The 19,818-nt window shown below is 40.6% G+C and overlaps 1 protein-coding gene across 2 annotated transcripts in view; it reads left to right on the top strand.

The window, feature by feature from the left end:
- Window positions 1-19,818, top strand: part of cerk (ceramide kinase) — a 64,084-nt gene that overhangs the window by 32,374 nt on the left and 11,892 nt on the right. For both annotated transcript variants that reach the window (XM_086010292.1, XM_086010291.1), the window contains exons 5-8: window positions 6,362-6,425; window positions 10,025-10,170; window positions 14,262-14,336; window positions 18,813-18,965. In XM_086010292.1, coding sequence (XP_085866418.1) covers window positions 6,362-6,425; window positions 10,025-10,170; window positions 14,262-14,336; window positions 18,813-18,965 — 438 coding nt within the window. The remainder of the gene's footprint in view (window positions 1-6,361; window positions 6,426-10,024; window positions 10,171-14,261; window positions 14,337-18,812; window positions 18,966-19,818) is intronic.

Below are 19,818 nucleotides of genomic sequence, written 5' to 3'. Positions count from 1 at the left end.
CAAAGTGGACAAGTATTTCCATGGATCTTCGGGGTAATTTGGACCACTTTTTAAATTGAGAGCCAGAACTGATCAAGCGGCGTGACATTATTGGCCCAGAAATTTGGGTCGGAGGTTTCCCGCGGGTGCAAGCCTCTGACCTGCACTTACCTAGCGCGCCGGCTGTTGAACTGTGGGCCCGCGTGGGATTCCGATCCTGGGCCGCCTCCAACTGCCGGCGCGCAGTGCTTGCGTATCCCAGGGGTGCAGTTAGTTCGATGCATCCCTTGGGATCACGTGGGCCATGGAGAGCCAATGGTAGCAGGGAAATGCCCATTCATAAAATTGACAGGAAGCGCTGTCAAAACTATAAATACTTTAAGCCCCAAAACATCACTAAAACTTCAAATAAATTAAAAAATCACATTTTTTAAATAACTAAATTACATAAAATAACTATTTTAAACAATAATTTAAATTTTTGAAAAAATTAATTACATTTTCTAACAGGGCTAAAAATAAATTTACCTTTCTTTAAAGTACTTTAAAATATTTTAATTAATTCACCACTTACCTTGTTAAAAGCAGGCCTTGCGCCTGCTTTTTACATGTATAACTCCTGGAGACTTACGTTTTTTTTGCAGGTTTCTCCAAGAGGGTAAGTTACAGGCATACGCGCTGCCTCTCCGGCGCACGCGTTCGACCGCTGAACCCCTTCCTTTAAGGGAACGGAAGTTCCGGTTTCCTGCGCATGCGCAGTGCATGCACGAAACCGGCACTTCCGTTGGGCCTATGGGCGAGTACTCCGTGCGTACTCACCTGTGGAGACCCGAATTTCTGGGCCATTGTGTCTCAAAACAGAGTCACCAGCACCATTGATCAAATTCTCTTTTCGAATCGTGGCAGTCTTTGCCTTTGCTACAATGTCCTCTGAGGGTGGGTGGGGAAGAATTTGAACCAGAGGACAAAATAATCCTGCAATTCAGGATTTTTGGGGGGGAAATATTTGTTGAATTTTGTGCAAAGCTGAGACAAATGCTCAAGATTTACATTTTTAACATCTAGATCTGACATTTTGTACTCCATAATAACGGAAGAGAATGAGGAACACAGTTACATTGCATTGCAGAACATAGCGACTCCATAGTAGTTTCAAGATGCCATGGAGAAATGGAGGTTCGAAACCAATTAAAGTTGAAGAGTGCCTATAAGGAACAATAAAAATAATAATGGAAGATAAGCTAAAGAAGAATACAAGAAATAAGAGGTTAAGAGCAGGATCATTCTACCACACTAAATTATTTAACAGAATGGATTCCCAAGTGTATACAAATATCACACATGGAGAAAGAAGACCAAATCATCACCTGACATGACAGGATAAAGCCAACAACTGAATTTCCTATCTGGTTTCTTGCACGGATAATGGATGCCTCCCTAAAAGGGTGGTTAAAATTTACTGTCTTGAAACAGAGTGGCAAAACGGTTGGTAGAATATATTCTTCATTGCTGTCATGTAATGGAAAACCTACCATTTAGAGCAATCCTGATAATCCTGCAAATGTTGTTTAGATTTATCAGCAAAAGAGGATTTGCAATTTGATGTATCTGTATTAAATCCAGGTGTCTCAGATGAAAAGAGCAAGCCTATTCCCCTAAAGTCGCTGAATCAGGTGGGAATCTACTTTTTGTGGATGCCAAATGAGGAAAGTAAGATAACATACTGAGTAGGGGGCTTCTTCAGGATTTTTTAATGAAGAGACATGGCTGGATTTCCACCATCTAGCCCCTGTTCTGTTTCATTTCTTCTAGAATTTTGTGCATTTGTAAGGATCAGTTTGCTGAGTTTTTTATTAACGCTTTTTCATTCAGCTGGCTTTGAGGCCATTTTCTGTCTTCTGTCGGCATCTCTGTCCGTTATCCAACAGTTCTGAAGTATGATCTGAGGTGGAAGTAAAGGTGAATAATTTTGGAAGTTATTTGATAACGGTTGTGTAATTCAAGGAGCACTTTGCATTTAATTGGTGTTGTATCAGTGCCTTCCTAGCTGTGAAAATATTTATACCAATTTCAGTAATGACCTGTAATTTAAACTATTGTCTTCCTGTTCATGGTGCAGCTCACTGAGACATTGCGATAACAGGGTTTGTACAAGTGGAAAATGAGACCGAACAGGTCTGGCACTTGTTCAGCTTAATAATGTTGCACTGTAAATCTGTACGGAAACCTGTATGCTAGTTGCCACACCAGTGCAGTAAGTGCCCGTCTTATTTTTTTGTAGTCTTGGCCTTGTAATACAACTTGTGCACTGAATCTGAACTATAACAATATATATTAATGATCTGGACGAGGGAACTAGATGTAATATCTCCAAGTTTGCAGACGACACAAAGCTGGGTGGGCGTGTGTTCTGTGAGGAGGATGCCGAGAAACTCCCAGTATGATTTGGACAGGTTGGGTGATTGGGCAGAAGCATGGCAGATGCAATATAACGTGGATAAATGCGAGGTTATCCACTTTGGTGTCAAAAACAAGAAGGCAGATTATTATCTGAATGGTAATAGATTGAGAGAAGGGGAAGTGCAACGAGACCTGGGCGTCCTTGTGCACCAGTCGCTGAAGGTAAACATGAAGGTGCAGCAGGCGGTTAAGAAGGCAAATGGTATGTTGGCCTTCGTAGCGAGAGGGTTTGAGTACAGGAACAAGGATGTCTTGCTGCAGTTGTACAGGGCCTTGGTGAGACCACATTTTGAGTATTGTGTGCAGTTTTGGTCGCCTTATCTGAGGAAGGATGTTCTTGCCATGGAAGGAGTTCAGCGAAGATTCACCAGGCTGATACCTGGGATGGCAGGAATGACGTATGAGGAGAGATTGGGTCGATTGGGCTTGTACTCGCTGGAGTTTAGAAGAATGAGAGGGGATCTCATTGAAACTTATAAAATTCTAATAGGACTAGCCAGACTAGATGCAGGAAGGATGCCCCCGATGGCGGGAGAGTCCAGAACCAGGGGTCACAGTCTAAGGATAAGGGGGAAGCCATTTAGGGCAGAGATGAGGAGGAATTTCTTCACCCAGAGAGTGGTGAATCTGTGGAATTCTCTTTCACAGAAGGCAGTAGAGGCCAATTCATTCATTAGATATATTCAAGAAGGAGTTGGATATATTTCTTAAGGCTAAAGGGATCCAGGGATATGGGGAGAAAGCAGGGACAGGGTACTGAATTTGGATGATCAGCCATGATCGCATTGAATGGTGGAGCAGGCTCGAGGGGCTGAATGGCCTACTGCTTCTATCTTTGTTTCTATAACAATGTGCATTTGTGAGATAAAGCTATTGCATTTCACTGTGCTCCATCAAGACTTGCTCAAGTTGGTGATCTGGTTGTGCAGTGAACTTGTGTTGGTTCCACCCTAACATGGGAGCTAATACAGCATCCGAGATTCAAATCGCCATGTTCTGCACAAATTGGAGTCACACTACATTCTGAGGGACAGTATTAATCGTTATTTAGAAAGGCACGGATTAACCCAGGACAATCCGGATGGATTTGTTAAGGGAAGGTCGTGTCTGACTAACTTGACTGAATTTTTTGAGGCGGTAACAAAGGGTCGATGAGGGTAGTGCGTTTGATGTAGTCTACATGGATTTTAGCAAGGCTTTTGACAAGGTCCCACATGACAGATTGGTCAGAAAAGTAACAGCCAAGGGATCCAAGGGAAAATGGCAAGTTGGATCCAAAATTGGCTCGGTGGCAGGAAGCAATGGGTAATGGTTTGACGAATGTTTTTGTGACTGGAAAGCTGTTTCCAGTGGGGTTCCACAGGGCTCAGTACTAGGTCCTGTGCTTTTTGTGGTATACATCAATGATTTAAACTTCAATGTAGGGGGCATGATTAAGAAGTTTGCAGATGGTACAAAAATTGGCTGTGTGGTTGATAGTGAGGAAGAAAGCAGTAGATTGCAGAAAGATAGCAATGAACTGGTCAGGTGGGCAGAAAAGTGGCAAATGGAATTCAATCTGGAGAATTGTGAGGCAATGCATTTGGGGAGGGCTAACGAGGGAAGGGAATACACAATAAATGGTAGGACACTGAGAAGTGTAGAGGGACCTTGGAGTACATGTCCACAGATCCCTGAAAGTAGCAGGACAGGTAGATAAGGTGATTAGGAAGGCATACGGGATAGTTGCCTTTATTCGCCAAGGCATAGAATAATAAGAGCAGGGAGGTTATGCTTGAACTGTACAAAACACTAGTTAAGGCCACAGCTAGAGTACTGTGTACAGTTCTGGTCACCACATTATGGGAAAAATGTAATTGCACTAGAGAGGGTACAGAGGAGATTTAGGAGGATGTTGCCAGGACTGGAGCATTTTCGCTATGAGGAAAGATTGGATAGGTTGGGGTTGTTTTCTTTGGAACAGAGGAAGCTGAGGGGAGACTTGATTGAGGTGTATAAAATTATGAGGGGCCTAAATAGTCGATAGGAAGGACCTATTTCTCCTAGCAGAGGTTAATAACCAGGGGGTATAGATTTGAAGTAATTTTTAGGAGGATTAGAGGTGAGTTGAAGTGAACTTTTTTTTACCCAGAGGGTGTTGGAGGTCTGGAACTCACTGCCTGAAAGGGTGGTAGAGGCAGAAGTACTTGGATATGCTCTTGAAGCGCCATAACCTACAAGGCCACGGACCAAGAGCTGGAAAGTGGGATTAAACTGGATAGCTCTTTTTCGGCCAGCACAGAGACAATGGGTTGAATGGCCTCCATCTGTGCCGTAAAGTTCTATGATAAACGTACCCTATGGTTCTGTAAACTGCGTTGACACATGGATGTGACCTGTGGAGCCATGCTGAGCAGGCAGCACACTGATTTACTGTGTACCACTGCATATGCAAAGCCTGGTGTAACAGTGGTTCAGGTTTTGGAAGAAACCAGTTGTGTGTGATGAGTTCAACCTGGCCAATACATGTGAACTGATGTATTGAATGTGCCTCACTCCTGCAAGTCGATGTAAGATGGGCAGAATAACTGCTAGAGGATTAGATGGTTGTTCAGTGTCTTTATTAATCTTGCAAAGTAGGCTGGTAAAAGAACGAATTTTGCTTGCTGGCAAATTAACCTTTTTTCCTATTAATCATCTTGGAATTTGATTCATCAAAGCAGGTCCAATTGCCATTATATAATGTACATTAAGAGCCTTATTTGGAAATACTGAGTGTCTAAAGTCTATACGTCATATAAAAATACCAAAATGTACTACTGCAGGTAATGGTTAGATAACAGTTAATTTAATATAAATCTCTTCACAGTACATCTTGCTATGTGCATTAATTAAAAATATAATTTGGGCTTTCACCAGGCACCAATAGACAGCTGCTGAATGGATTATTGCAGGGTTGCCTTTATAATATTTTTTGATGCATTTGCCCAGATGTCATATTAATTATGTTGTTCTGAAGTGGATTAAGTTTGCCTAAAGCAACAGTCCATAAAAATAGCAGTGAGTGTTCTATGTTCTACGTGATTGGTATAAGTAATAACACAGTGGTTATGTGCGCAGAATAAATATTGAGACATCTATTTTGTGCGTGGATATAATGTAGATCTACAGGCTCATCAAGGTGACTGAATTGAATGCTTCAGAGGTCAAATCACTGTTCTGCAGTGTGATAGACTTCTCAGTAACCTTCTCCTCCCAAGTGTGCTTACAAAGTCTGCCAGAGAATTTGTGTGCAGAGAAAAGAAATCAGAATGGATCACAGAACTGAATAACGTAGTTAAGATATAAATCAAACTTAATTTGTTAATATCTTAAGTTTTTTGACCCGATGGCCTAGAAATTCGAGCACAGCCATCTTTGAATTGACCTGAGGCGCACCCAATATTGGACCTCCAGCCTCATTAACATTGAGCCGGCGAGCTGTGGACACCTAATAGGTGTCCCCAAGCAGCTCGCCGGCAAAGAGGAATGGCAGTTTGGGCTGCCAAACCAAGGACCCCCAGTCAAACTGAAGTCAGTGGGGATCAAGGCGGGGGGGAAACTGCAGAGGCTGGAGTCATACTTGGCACAAAGGAAGATGGTTGTGGTTGTTAGAGGCCAATCATCTCAGCCCCAGGACATTGCTGCAGGAGTTTTTAAGGGCCGTGTCCTATGCCAAACCTTCAGCTGCTTCATCAATGACCACCTCTGCATCGTAAGGTCAGAAGAAGTTTGATACGACGTTGTGATTGAATTATGGGACCTATATTGACCCACATTTAGCATGTCAGTGTAACAGCTTGCGTCAAAATATTTGTGAAAAAAATCCTGTCTATCTTGACTAATCTGACCTCTTTTTGAGGGCGGTGTTGTCTGAAGTTTGTTTTTCGTTTTGTTTCTCCAGTAACTGAACGTGCTAATCATGCCAGGGACCATCTGTTAGAAGCTGATTTGGAGAAGTACGATGGGTAAGTGTTGTTATCATGGACAGTGTTATTCCAATTTGATCAACTGTTTAAGGATTTAGAAAATATTTTTTAATCAAAAGAAATACTAATTTGATTATTTTATGTTTAACAATTGAGCTCTGATTTTAAAAAGATACAAAACACAAACTCCTTTCAATTTTTTTTTACCCTAAATTATCCAGAATTTTCACGGCCAGTTCAGTGTGCTTTGTTATTTACCTATGCACACATTGACGCTAGTATTGCATTGCTTTTTAAATGCTTTAAGTTTTTGTAATTTAAATCTATAATGTACAGTGATTATTGTTACCAATATATGTTGAATTCATTCTTTAATCTAAAATTAATGTTGTTTTGGGACTGGTCAAATTTTCAGTATATTCAATGATTTGATTTATTAAGTAGAGGCCCAGCTAAGTTTTTTGGGAAGGCTGTGCTATTGGTTACTTCATGAAATGCACACGTAAAAGTGATAAAAACCAAAATCTGATTTTCAATGATAAATTTCAGAAAGGAGATGAGTAACATTTTTTAAAAATTACTCTCCCTCCTAATACCCTGCCTCTGTGTGTCTCTCTAAATTGTTCCTTCAGTCATACAATATGGTTGGGCGTATGGTTCATTTGTATGTCTGTAAATCTCAATTAAGGGCTCATATTTACTTTAAATCTGGTGCAGCTTACTTTAACAGGAAGTGCGTGTACTTTCATTGTTTGCAAAATACTGACCGCTTGGAAAAAGTGGCATGCTAACAGAGGACAGCCACTGAAAGTTCCTGTATGAGAAGGACTGCAATGCAGGAAACTCTCGTTTAAACGGCACCTAAATATCCGGAATTCTCTATTAACCGGCAAAATTCATACTCCGAAAACAACACCTCAATAACCAGAAATGTTGCCGAGTCCGAGCCTCCCGCGGTGGCCAAGTTAGTCAGTGGGGGTAGTTCTCCAAACTGCCACTACTCGGCTTCTTGGCGCTGTCGGAACACCTCAATACCCCTGTAACACGAGTCTGACTCTCCCACACTGCCGGTAGTCTCTTTCGATCCGCCATTTTTCTGTGTGTCTCCCGCGCTGCCGGTAGTCTCTTGGAATAAGTGTACAGTCAACTAGAGTACTGTACACAGTCGTTTACTGTATAAGCTTTGTTTTACTGCTAAGTAATTAGAGTTATGGATTACCCTCAACTGGCAGTACTGTACTTAATCAAGCATCTTCCACCATCCATTTAACACAACATTCTGTAGGTGAGTACCCAATTACTGTATACTGCACATTTCTTCATTTTTAAAAATTTTTGTTTGTTAAAAGTAGCCTCGGTAGATAACCCTTTCCGTCATCCGGAATTTTTAATCAACTGGCAACACGTCGGTGCCGGATACCAAAGAGTTTCCTGTATCTTGGTGGCATGCTATTTGATAGCTAGTGCAGCTAAGAGTTTTTTTTATAAACCTGGATGATGAAACAAAGACAAAGGACATTATAAGAAAAAATAGGTAGGGAATGATGGAAATGTTTCTAATTTGGTGGAATTAGACCCAGGCTAGTTTAAGAGAAAGACTGGAGTTAAAAAAAGAAAGCATGAGGAGACCATTTCAGAGACCAAGAAAGAGGGAGACAAAAACCAAGTGGAAAGATAATTTGACTAAGTGAAAAAATGAATGAGAAATGGTTGCTCCTCCAAGGTGGGAAAATGTGAAGGAAAAATTTCGACCATATATACCAGTGTTATTTATTAGGCAGAATTGGCATTTATATATAATTTAAAGAGAAGCATGAGGCTATGTTTATATGCTTTGGAATGATTTTCAAGGGCACCTTGCCAGCCTCCTTTTCCCCCTCCACTCCCCACCACCACCGACTCTCAAGCTTATACATATTGTGAAAAATTGGATTAAAAAAAAATATTTTAATTTAAATTAATTCCTTATTGTCATTAATAATGCATTTATCTAATTCACAGATGCAACAACAACTTTTATTTATATATCGCCTTTAATGTAGCAAAACATCCCAAGGCGCTTCACGGGAGTATTAGAAGACAAAAAATTTGACACCGAGCCACATGAGGAGAAATTAGGGCAGGTGACCAAAAGCTTGGTCAAAGAGCTAGGTATTAAGGGGCAAAGAGGTGGAGAGGTTTAGGCAGGGAATTCCAGAGCTTAGGGCCTAGGCAACAGCAGGCACGGCCACCAATGGTTGAGCGATTATAATCGGATGCTCGAGGGCAGAATTAAAGGAGCGCAGATATCTCTCGGTTGTGGGGCTGAAGGAGATTACAGAGATGGGGAGAGGCGAGGCCATGAGGGATTTGAAAACAAGGATGAGAATTTTGAAATCGAGGCATTGCTTAACCAGGAGCCAATGTAGGTCAGCGAGCACAGGGGTGATGGGTGAAGGGGACAAACTTGTTAGCAATTGAAACCATTCCTATCATCTATTAGATGATAGTTGTTGTTAACGGATAAAATGCTCATTACAGGAAACTTTTGATTAACCGGCACCTAAATAACCGGAAATGACGGTTAACCGGCAAAATTCAGGAGTCGGTTCAGGTAACTTTTATTATTTGCTTTCCTCCATGTGTTGCTGTGCAAGGGTGTGGCTGCAGCTGTTGCTAAGCTACAGAGACGCTTGCAACTTGTGGCCATTGTTTTGAAGCTAAGCAACAGGGTTTGTTGCTTTATACGGCGCTCTCGGCTCCATATCTTTTACTATAGCGTTCGGTTATCCGGAATTTTTGATGAACCGGCACCACGTCGGTCCCGTCCGTGCCGGATAAAAAAAAGTTTCCTGTATTCTTCAAAGGATCATAAACTGAACTCTCGTTAGAACAAAGCTGCTGTATCAAGCACATTAAACAGCCTGCCTGTGCACGTAAACAGCTAAGCCTATATTTTATGACTTCGATTACGTTTGTGCATCATAATATTCCCTCTGGTGGAACTATTGGATCTAGGGGTGGATTATGTTATGGTGCTGTGCATTCATCTGACCGTTAACATTCATTTGTGAACTCAATAATGTAAAAATATTCAACTGCAATTTAATCATACTTCAGAAGTAGCTTTATAGTACAGAAAATTACTTTTATAAATTGAATGGAGAACCACAAGTGTATACTTGCATCTTTGTAAGCAGTGTTAAACTTTTAGCCAAATTTTAATTATTCATGAATTATGAACAACAAGCTCCCTTGACACATGATGTTGGAAACTGATATATTGCATATTCCTCAGAACTGATGTGTATACCAAATTTATCTGTTTTCTAAGCGTTCAAAACTTAATATTTTTGTTTTTTCCTGTTCATTATTTGTCTAGCTTCTCATATTTTCATTTATTCTATTCTCATACTTGTGTTTTATGTTCACTAACTTACCATCATAAAAGCACCATTTTGGAGAACCCCAGTCATTCTACTTTTAACTACTCCTGGTGAGCCTTTTGAAAATAGTGTTGAATTCATAAGCATTACAGAAACAGGAGTATTTGATGTATATGATAAAAAATGACATTTAAAATGTATTTAACTGAAATATTGACCAAATTTTGGCCCGAGTATTGATGTGTTTTTATATTTTTTTTTTCTTGTTGCCAGGGTTGTTTCTGTTGGTGGAGATGGAATGTTCAGTGAGGTAATGCATGGTCTGATTGGTCAGACACAGAAGAATTCAAGCATTGATCAAAATGATCCCAGTGCTGAACTAGTTCCATGTGATTTGAGGATTGGAATTATCCCAGCAGGTGAGAAGCATATTTCTACCATAACAAAGCAGTAGAAAAGGTCAAAATATTCTTTAAAAGTGCAATGCAAAATATACAATGGGTGTTTCCACCTTTTTAAAAATTCTACTTGGAGAAAATAATATGCTAAACCTGCACTGGTAAATTTCAACATTAAAAATGTTAGCTTCCTTGTTTTTATCTTTCACTTACTAGTAAGTTATCCAAGTCATAAACTGTAGAAAATAAAGGATTACGTCTCTTTTCAAAATATTTGTCACATAACTTTCACTTCCTGCACTAAATGTAACCCCACTTCTGGGAGGCTACTCTTGTTTTTTCCGTACCAGTAGGGTTTCATTCATTGTGCCCAAATGATAAGTGTGCGTTGTGTCTGACTTTGTTGTTTTTGAAGAAATTGTTTCTAAAGTTAATAAAGTGCAAGACGTCTGTTATATCAGGCTAACTCAAAAGTTAGCAATGGGTTAAAACGAATATTCTTTATTTCAGTCTAGTTCAGCCTTTTTTTTCATACACTGAAAAGGCTGCCTGTTGTCTGTCTTTTCCAGTATTGGTTCCTTTTAGTGTTTCAGGTAGAAAGGAACTCAAGAAAGGAGCATCTCAAATGGTGCTGCAACAGTGAATTACAGACCATGAAAATCGCTCCATTTGATGGTTAAGTTTTGCATCGATGCTGCAGTTATAGTGTAAACTGAGTCTCGAGTCGGGGGCTGATCTAATGTCAAAATGACGCAGAGTGGGACTATGGAGAAGATAGCTTCACTCCACTTTACGTTGGAGTCTGTTCGGGCCTTGTTACTCAATTTACAGTTGACAAGCTTACACTTGACCAGTTTAGCATCGGTGTAACAACAGAAAACGCTGGAAAAACTCAGCGGGTATTAGCATCACCATATTGGCATCGGTGTAAACCTGAAATGGTGTTGCACCAATGCTAAGCTTGTTCTGTGAATGCATCGTCGGGGAAATTACAAATCGGCCATAAATAGGCTGAGATATTTTATGATCAAAATTCCATGTAGTGAATGGCTTGTTGTCTACCAATAAATACTTTAAACTTTTTTAAATTTAAACTAGCATCTGGAAACTGAATTGGAATCAGATTTTCTGTGAATTCTCTGAACAATAAAAGTGAGCCTCTTTGTTTTGAAATGTAATATATTTGTCTTTTTTTCTAGTTTAACATTCAGCAACTGCAGTTTTTCTGTTTATTTTGATCTAAAATATAACTAAGCGCAATTCTTGTGTACTATGAAGGTTTCTTGTAATTATGAAATGTTTGTTATTAAAACCCTATCGTGTTGTATGCATTTTAAAAAATGTAAGTGCAGATGTGTAATAAACTCGGTATACAATATTTTGTTGTTTAAAGTTTGATGCACATTATTGATAAACAATGATAAAAATCTGTTACCAATAATGAGATTTGCCCTACTTCAAATACACTTAATCACTGGCAGAAATAATCTATACTACAAGATTATTTGTTCTCTTGCAAGTGGTCAGTCCTAGTAACTGTATATTCTATTAAGACCCAGATAGTGTATGAAAAAAGAACGGCTGCTTTTTATTTGTTCGGGTTGATGCTGGAAGTAAAATTATGTTTCCTGTTCTCTAATGTCTGCAATGTTCTCATACCAACTCCTCAATCCTGCTGGTTTTGACTATTGCTACTGCTTCATTATAGTGAGAGTAAGCCCCTACAAATTGTCAACAGCATTTTCAAAGATGTTGTAGGCTTAATTAACTTTTCTGTTCAATTTGAGCACTGGGATTCTAAACATATGAAATGATATATAGATAGTATGAAAAACTGATGAGTGTTCTGTCCCACTTGAGCATTTGTGCTGTTATCCAAATCCCTTGCTTAGATTACCTCTTGTAGAAGTCACTTGGGTCTCCACTTCCTTGCATGAAAAATTGTTTTTTTTTTTACCCATAGCCACAGCTTATTTTGACCAACAAATTTCTGCAGTATAAGCTTTCTAAAGCAATTTCTCACAGTTGCATTAGAGAAGCAATTTCTGTCAGTTTCAGCTCTTCTGCCTCAATACAAAAGGAACTTATTTTACTTGTACTCACTTTCAGACAAGTAAAATACAGGTTATAGTTTGCTGTTTCTGTTGTACTGCAAAAAAAAACAAAAAAAAAGTTTATCACAACCTGAAAATCCTTTTGGTCTGGCAGCAAAAAAATCTGTACATTGTCGTTACACAGTCCTGTGAGAAATAACCTGGAGCCCACTCACTCGCCCAAATTTCAGCAGCTCACCCACCTGTCCAGCTATCACTGAATAGAAGGGAGCCAATTATAAGTCTCCTAAATTGAGAATAATTGATGGTTGGAGGAGATTACAAGACAGTCGAGGGATGTAAATGTTGTAGTCTGCCGCATAATGCCAAAATTGTTGATGCCACACTTTTTCTACTGGATCTTGAACAATTTTTTTTTGAGGGATTTTTATTGCATTGTGTATTATGGTGCACATTGGACTTTGAATGAGTGACTGGTGATTAAAATAATGCTGCTAACCAAGAGAGCAACTTTGTAATGTATAATTGAGTAACAAGCTGTGTGTTTATAGAATAATGTTTACTTCACCTGGGGGAAATATTAATTGCTGTTGTGTTTTTTTAAACTGGCTAGTCATTTCATAGAATATTATTCAGTATAGCCTTAGGCTGTCTAGAGAGCTTATAGAGTATAAACGTTTTTGTGATGTTTGTGAGTATTGTGAAAAAAGTTGTTTGATTTTTAAAATGTGCTCTTTCATTTTGTCCTGCAAATTAACTGAAAAAAATCTGCAGATGCTGTACGTTGCACTGATCCGGAAAAGTGAAGAACTACATTTCTATGAAAATCCTCAGTAAAGTAGCAGTGTGTTTTCCTTTTGTAAAAGCACATGTTTTGCATTAATCCTTGTCTGTTTTCACTTCCATTCTCCTGCCCCCTCCCCTACATTTCCCAAGGCTGGTAGGTATTATCAATTGATAATATTTTACATGACAATTTGAATATCATCTAGTAAGCAACATATCAGTACCTAAAATCTGTCGACCTCAAACCCGGCACTAAGCTCATGGTCTACAGAGCAGCAGTGATACCCGCCCTGCTGTGTGCCTCAGAGACATGGACCATGTACAGCAGGCACCTCAAAACACTGGAGAGGTACCACCAACGCTGCCTCCGCAAGATCCTGCAAATCCATTGGCAGGATAGGCGCACCAACATCCGTGTTCTCGCTCGGGCCAGCATCAAAGCTTTGACCACGCTCGATCAGCTCCAATGGACAGGTCACATTGTCCGCATGCCCGATACGAGACTCCCAAAACAAGCGCTCTACTCTGAGCTCCGGCACGGCAAGAGAGCCCCAGGTGGGTAGAGGAAACGCTTCAAAGCCTCCTTGGAAAAAGTGCAACATCCCCACAGACACCTGGGAATCCCGGGCCCAAGACCGCACAAAGTGGAGGAGAAGCATCCGGGAAGGCGCCGACCACCTCTAGTCTCTTCGCCGGGAGCAAGCGGAAGCCAAGCGCAAGGAGCGCACGTCAACCCAAGAACCCCACCCAGCAGCCCCTTCAACCACTATCTACCCCACTTGTGACAGAAACTGTAGGTCCCACATTGGACTCATCAGTCACCTGCGAACTCATTTTTAATGTGGAAGCAAGTCATCCGAGGGACTGCCTAAGAAGGAGTAAGAAGAATACCTAAACATATGTATAAAAGCTAATTATTTTTCGTGCAAGCTGCAGATGTTGAAAGTCCAACATTTTCACTTTTAAATTTAAATATGGGCAGGAAGCCTCACCTTCCATTGTGCAAATTGGGAAATTGTGCACATGCCGCCTAGTAAGTTAATGGCTAGAATATTGTGGCAGTACGCCCACAATTGCCTAATATGCCCAGATGACTGGCAAGATTCCCCAATCCTTTAGTGTAATCTTACAGTAATCATCTTTTTAGTGCAAGTGAGCATTAGTTCCCTGATGCATTTTAATCTGCTGCTGTTGAAAAGAACATTTCAAGAAAAAAAAATGGCAACCAGAAAACAGCAAATAATTCTGAGAGAAATATTGTCTCTGTTCCAGGTTCAACAGATTGCATATGCTATGCAACAGTTGGAGTGAATGATCCAGTGACGTCTGCCTTGCACATCATTGTAGGTTGGTATCTTGACTGTTAAATGTAATCTGAAAATACATATAACCATAAAACATGCAGCAACTTTTGAACTGCCTTATCTATGAATGGTCTACTCAGAATGACCTTGGGTTCCAATGTCTGTTTGGGCAATGAGCGCTACTTGTCCTGGGTCTACCTGAGGTTTGGGGTCTGCCTCCTCTCCCCTCAAGTATTGTGAGGGGTGATATATAAAAGCAAGTTGTTACTGCCCCAACAACTACCTTTCCATGTATGCTTTGGATGGTGCAGTATCAGTTTAAGCATTAATATCTATCCTAAGATGATCCGTTCTAATTTTTTTAAACTTTTATTGGCCTCAGAATTTTATTGAAATTAAATTGCCAGATACTTATGGTTGAAAATGTTTACATTTAAAAAGTTCCATAGGTCAGTCAATACTGAGTCAATGGTCTAGATTTTTCAAACATTGTTATACAAATGGGCTAATGACCTGCCTTATAATAAGGCCAAGTTGAAAAATCTATGCTAATGAACACTACAGTCAGTGGTTGTCACCCTAGAATGCACTCCAATAGTGATGAAAATTGTCTAACATATCAAATATTTTTTGAAGAAGGATAGTTAGTCATTTCTTACTGGTTTCTTCAGACCTGGAATTTACAAGTACCTGCCAATCTACAAACCTCTTGACAGATTAACCTCTAATTAACCTCAGGACTTCTGGTATCATTCTAGCAAATGTGCACTATACCTTTTCCAAAGCCAATTTTTCCTTCTTAAAATGCGGTGTCCAAGACTGAACGCAGTACTCAGATGGGGTTTGACTAAGTCTCTGTACAACTGAAGCATCACTTCCTCACTTTGTATTCCGACACCCTTGAGAGAATGGAATGTTGGCCTTTCACCTTTTGTACCTGTGCATTAGCTTTTAGTGATTTGTGTACATGGGCAATTAAATCCCTTTATTATTCCACAGCAACTAATCTCCCCGCTCCCCCACAAAAAAAAATCCAATTTATCTTTCTCTGATCCAAAGTGGTTGACCTCGCATTGAAATCCATCTGCCATAGTTTTGCCCACTCACTTAATCTGTGTCTCTTTGTGACTTCCTGTTCCCATCTTGACAATTTACTATACATCTTAACTTGGTGTCATCTGCAAACTTGGATATACAACTCCCTGTTCCTTTATCTAAATCATTTAATATATGTGGTGAAAAGCTTCATGTCCCAGTACAGATCTTTGGGGAGCATGCTGCCAATCAGATAACACTCCCTTTATCCCTACTCTCTGTCTGCTACCTCCCAACCAATTACCAACCCACGACACAAGGTTACCTCCAAATCCGTGCGCTTTCATTTTTGATAATGTTTGGTGCGTAACTTTATCAAATGCCTTCTATAAGTCCGTTTCGGCAATATCCTTGGACATTCCCCTATCCATTGTACCAATTACTTCCTCAAAAAAGTCAACTATTTTTCAATTTCAATTTCAATTTTATCGGTCACATAACTAAATACAAGAAGTGTAATCTAGTCAGTGAAATGTTTTTTTCTTGACGAGCCGAGAGCACCAAGCAGCAAGAACACTGAGCTGCCTGGTATGCACGGAGCTCGCAAGGACGGCAGCCATCTTCATCGGCGCCATCACAAAAAAACACATACCGACATATACACACATACATACTTTAAATATAAATAAAGCAGACATAAAATAAATAAAAGACATAAAAAGACAGCACATAAAATGAACAAGCAATAATGTAAAAAAAGTAATTTCTACAGTAATTACATTGCTATTTCTACCCAGGCTTCTAGAATAATCTTTGGTTACAGGGTGGCCGCACTGGGAGAGCATCGTGAGGAACTCACAACTTATAATTAAATAAATTTAATTAATTAATAAATTAATAAAATTAAATAAATAAAGTGCCCCCTCGGTCTTTCTCGATGTTTCCATCTTGGTCTCTCTCGATGTTTCCCCTCTCTCTCTCTCTCTCTCTCTCTCTCGATGTTTCCTCTGTCTTTCTCTGTTTCCCCTCAGTTTTTCTCGATGTTTCCCCTCGGTTTCTTCCACACATCTGACCTGCACATTACCCCTGGCTGTCCAACTTGGCGTCCTGGTAACCGGGTTCCGCTCCAGCTCTCATCCTTCAAACTGTCTCTCCAGCTCTCGACCTTCAAACTGTCTCTCCAGCTCTCGACCTTCAAACTAGATTCGCCAGATATGATCTACCTTTCACAAATCCATGGTGACTCTCTTTGAGCAGGTGATACTTGTCCGTGCTTAGTCACTTTGGCCTAGAAATTCAGTTGGGCGCGCCAGCCGTTAGCGCCTTAGGAGGAGTAGATCTCGAGCGCTAGGCGCTTAGCGCCCGGGTGCAGCGCGATCTGCGCCTCGCCCCAACTTCAGTACACATTTAGCGCCGGCGCAAAGTCTTAGCGCGCGCCCAGATCATGACGTCATTTCGTCGTGCAAAGCCCTTTGTGCGCCCCGAACCGGAACTCACTCGCGCCGGCCCATTGTGCGCCGGGCGGCCCTAACGACTGTGAAGTGGAACGGTACACAGCCGATGCGGGCCTCGGGGAGCGCAAATTAAAGGGCCCTCCTGTACTAGAAATGGTACGGCTGGCTGGCTGGAGGAGGAGGAGTTCCAGTAACTTCTATACAACTGTTCAGTCTCATTATTTTCTTTATTGCCATTTCATTACTTATATTAAATTCACTAAGTTCCTTCCCTTGACTAAATTTCGTATGCCCTGTTCACTTGTTGGTTCTAAAACATATTATTCTAGAAAACTGTCCCAAATATATTCTAGAAATTCATTGGCCCATAATTTGCGGTCAGCGGCGAAGCAAAGGCGTTTGCCGCAAACCCTTAAGAAAGCTGCTCACAAAGTTCTCGCAATCTCTGCGGCGACAAGTTTACCTTTTTCGACTCAGTTGAGATCATGCAGTAGAATGGGGAATTCCTAGTGCGCTCTGATGTGATGTTAACAAACTGTCTAAGCAGTCAATCACAATGCAGAATTCTCACAGACAGGGAACCAGGAAGTGAATAAGTTGCTTTTATTTGACTTTTTTTAAATGTCAGAGCAAAACAAAGATTTGGGCTCTCCTGGGGAAAAGGTAAACCTGAAATAAGTATGAACAAGCTTTTTTTATTTTTATTTTTTAATTTTTTAACTTAAATTTTAATTTTTATTCTAATGGATAAATTTGGCACTCCACAAAATTAATATTTCTTTTTAGGGCCATAAGGTTTGTTTAAGCAGTCAATACGCTGTTAAAAGCCCAGTTACACCTAATCCAATAAGGTCTAACTTTTAATGGGGTATTTAACAGCGATATTACCGCGGAAAAGCCCAAGTATGTCAGTTTCACTGATTTCCCTGATTACAGTGATTGCCGGCTGTGGGGTGGGGGAGGAGGGGGAGGTGTCACAGCGCAGCCGGTGTCGGAGCAGTGAATAACTGACCACAACTTCAGGATTTCCACGTTGGGATGCGCATGCGCTACATTCTGAAGTTGCGGTCAGTTTCAAAGGGGTAATTACAGTGAACGCTGTTTGTTCACTGTTATTACACACTGCAAATTCCGGGTCTATGCTTTTACTGCTTGAGCTGTTCTGCTTCCCCCATCTATGAAATGCATAGCCTATGTTGCCGATCCTAACATTGCAGGGAATTTTATGCTATTGTTTTTGCTACATGCTGCCCTGATCTCCCTATTTATAGATCCCATTACTACAATCAGGAGGTCTGTAGACAACTCTTACCAGAGTTTAGCATCCTTTTCTGCTCCTTAATTATACTCCTAGCCAGATCACCCTTACTGAAATCCCTTCATTCTACAACTGTAATTGTCTTTTATCAGTATTGCGATGGCTCCTCCTTTCCCAGTTTCCCTGTCCTTTCCAAAGATCCCATAGTCTGGAATATTTAGATCTCTGTAATGACCAGCTTGTAGCTAGGCTTGGTAACGTACCTTTTTTAAGGTGAATTTATGCTTCTTGCTCACTTGTTCTATCTTCCATGCTACATTTATTTGAGTACAGAGTTCCTATTTGGGTTACTGTCTCCACTCTACCCATATGCCCTGATCTTTTTCTCACATTTAATGAGCAGGATGACATTAGCTCTCAACTGGGGGAAGGACTCCAGCTTTACCCTCCCTTTTCACCTCTTCTACCCTCTTTCTCCCAACCTCCCCCCCCCCCCCCCCCCCCATTCCTTCCATTTGCTCACAAAACTTTCTACCCTTCAGAGCTCGGAAAATGAAGTTTAACTTTTAGATTCCATTTCCTGATTTATTAGAAAGCAAAACTATATTAATGATAAAGACTGATCAAAATGTAACTTGAACACAATATTGTTCTTTAGCTAATACGATAGCAATATTGTTCTTTAGCTATCCTTTCTAGAGTCGAGGCCATTGTTTTACATTTCTCAGAGGTCATTGTTTAATTGCATTTGTCATTTTCCTTTTTTGTTCAGGTGACTCTCAAGCCATCGACGTCAGTTCAGTTCATCATAAAAACATGTTTTTGAAGTACTCAGTATCTCTATTAGGGTATGGATTTTATGGTGATACACTGATGGACAGTGAAAAGAACCATTGGATGGGTCCATCAAGATACGATTTTTCGGGTAATTTTAATACATTGTTTGAGATGGCAGTATTGTTCTTCCCCAGATTGTGCTAATTGTGTCATTGTGCAACTCTGAAAGGAATGCCATATATGTGCCATTTTGTTTCCATCAATTCCCTTAGTGACTGGAGATGGCCTTTGTCTGCCTTTAAACAGCATACACCCATAACAAAAAGTTTCTAAATATAATTATTATCCATTTATGTTACAAAGACGTATCATCGCCTGTCCCTTGCCTTTGTTACCTCTAGACTCGTCCATTCCAGTGCTCCTGGCCCACCTACCACCTTGCACCCTCTGTAAACATGAACTTGTAGGAATGTCTAGTTCCTATCCAAAAGACTGAGGTCCACTCAGGCGATCAAATAAACGACGTTTAATGAAAACTAGCAGAGTTTAACGGATAACTACAGGAGAACATCGAATATAGGTCTAGTCAGTTCGGAGGCTCCACGAGGACTGCTTGGGCGGTCCCGTGGCTGACATGACGTCATCACGTTTTTCCCGCCGGTGGGGGATCACGTGATGAACGGCGTGACGTCATCGCATTTACTCGCGCTATTAAAGTGATTGCGCTCTGTACATGTAAACAGTGAAAACAAAGATACAGACTCAGGCTGTAGCTAACATTATTAAAGGGAATTATATACAATTGATCGGAGTCCCTTAGTGGCTCTGCCACAAACTCATCCAAAGCTCTGGTGCCCGTATCCTAACTCTCTCCAGGCCCAGTTCACCCATCATTCTTGTGCTCGCTGACCTACATTGACTCCCAGTCCAGCAATGCCTCAACTTAAAAAATTCTCACCCTTGTTTCCAACCCCTCCATGACTTCACCCTTCACTATCTCT

Source organism: Somniosus microcephalus, chromosome 17, assembly GCF_052327205.1.
Source record: "Somniosus microcephalus isolate GS21.2 chromosome 17, FLI_Smic_1.0, whole genome shotgun sequence".
NCBI lineage: Eukaryota > Metazoa > Chordata > Chondrichthyes > Squaliformes > Somniosidae > Somniosus > Somniosus microcephalus.
Note: the sequence above shows the minus strand (reverse complement) of the source record. Positions and strands in the feature narration are given on the sequence as shown.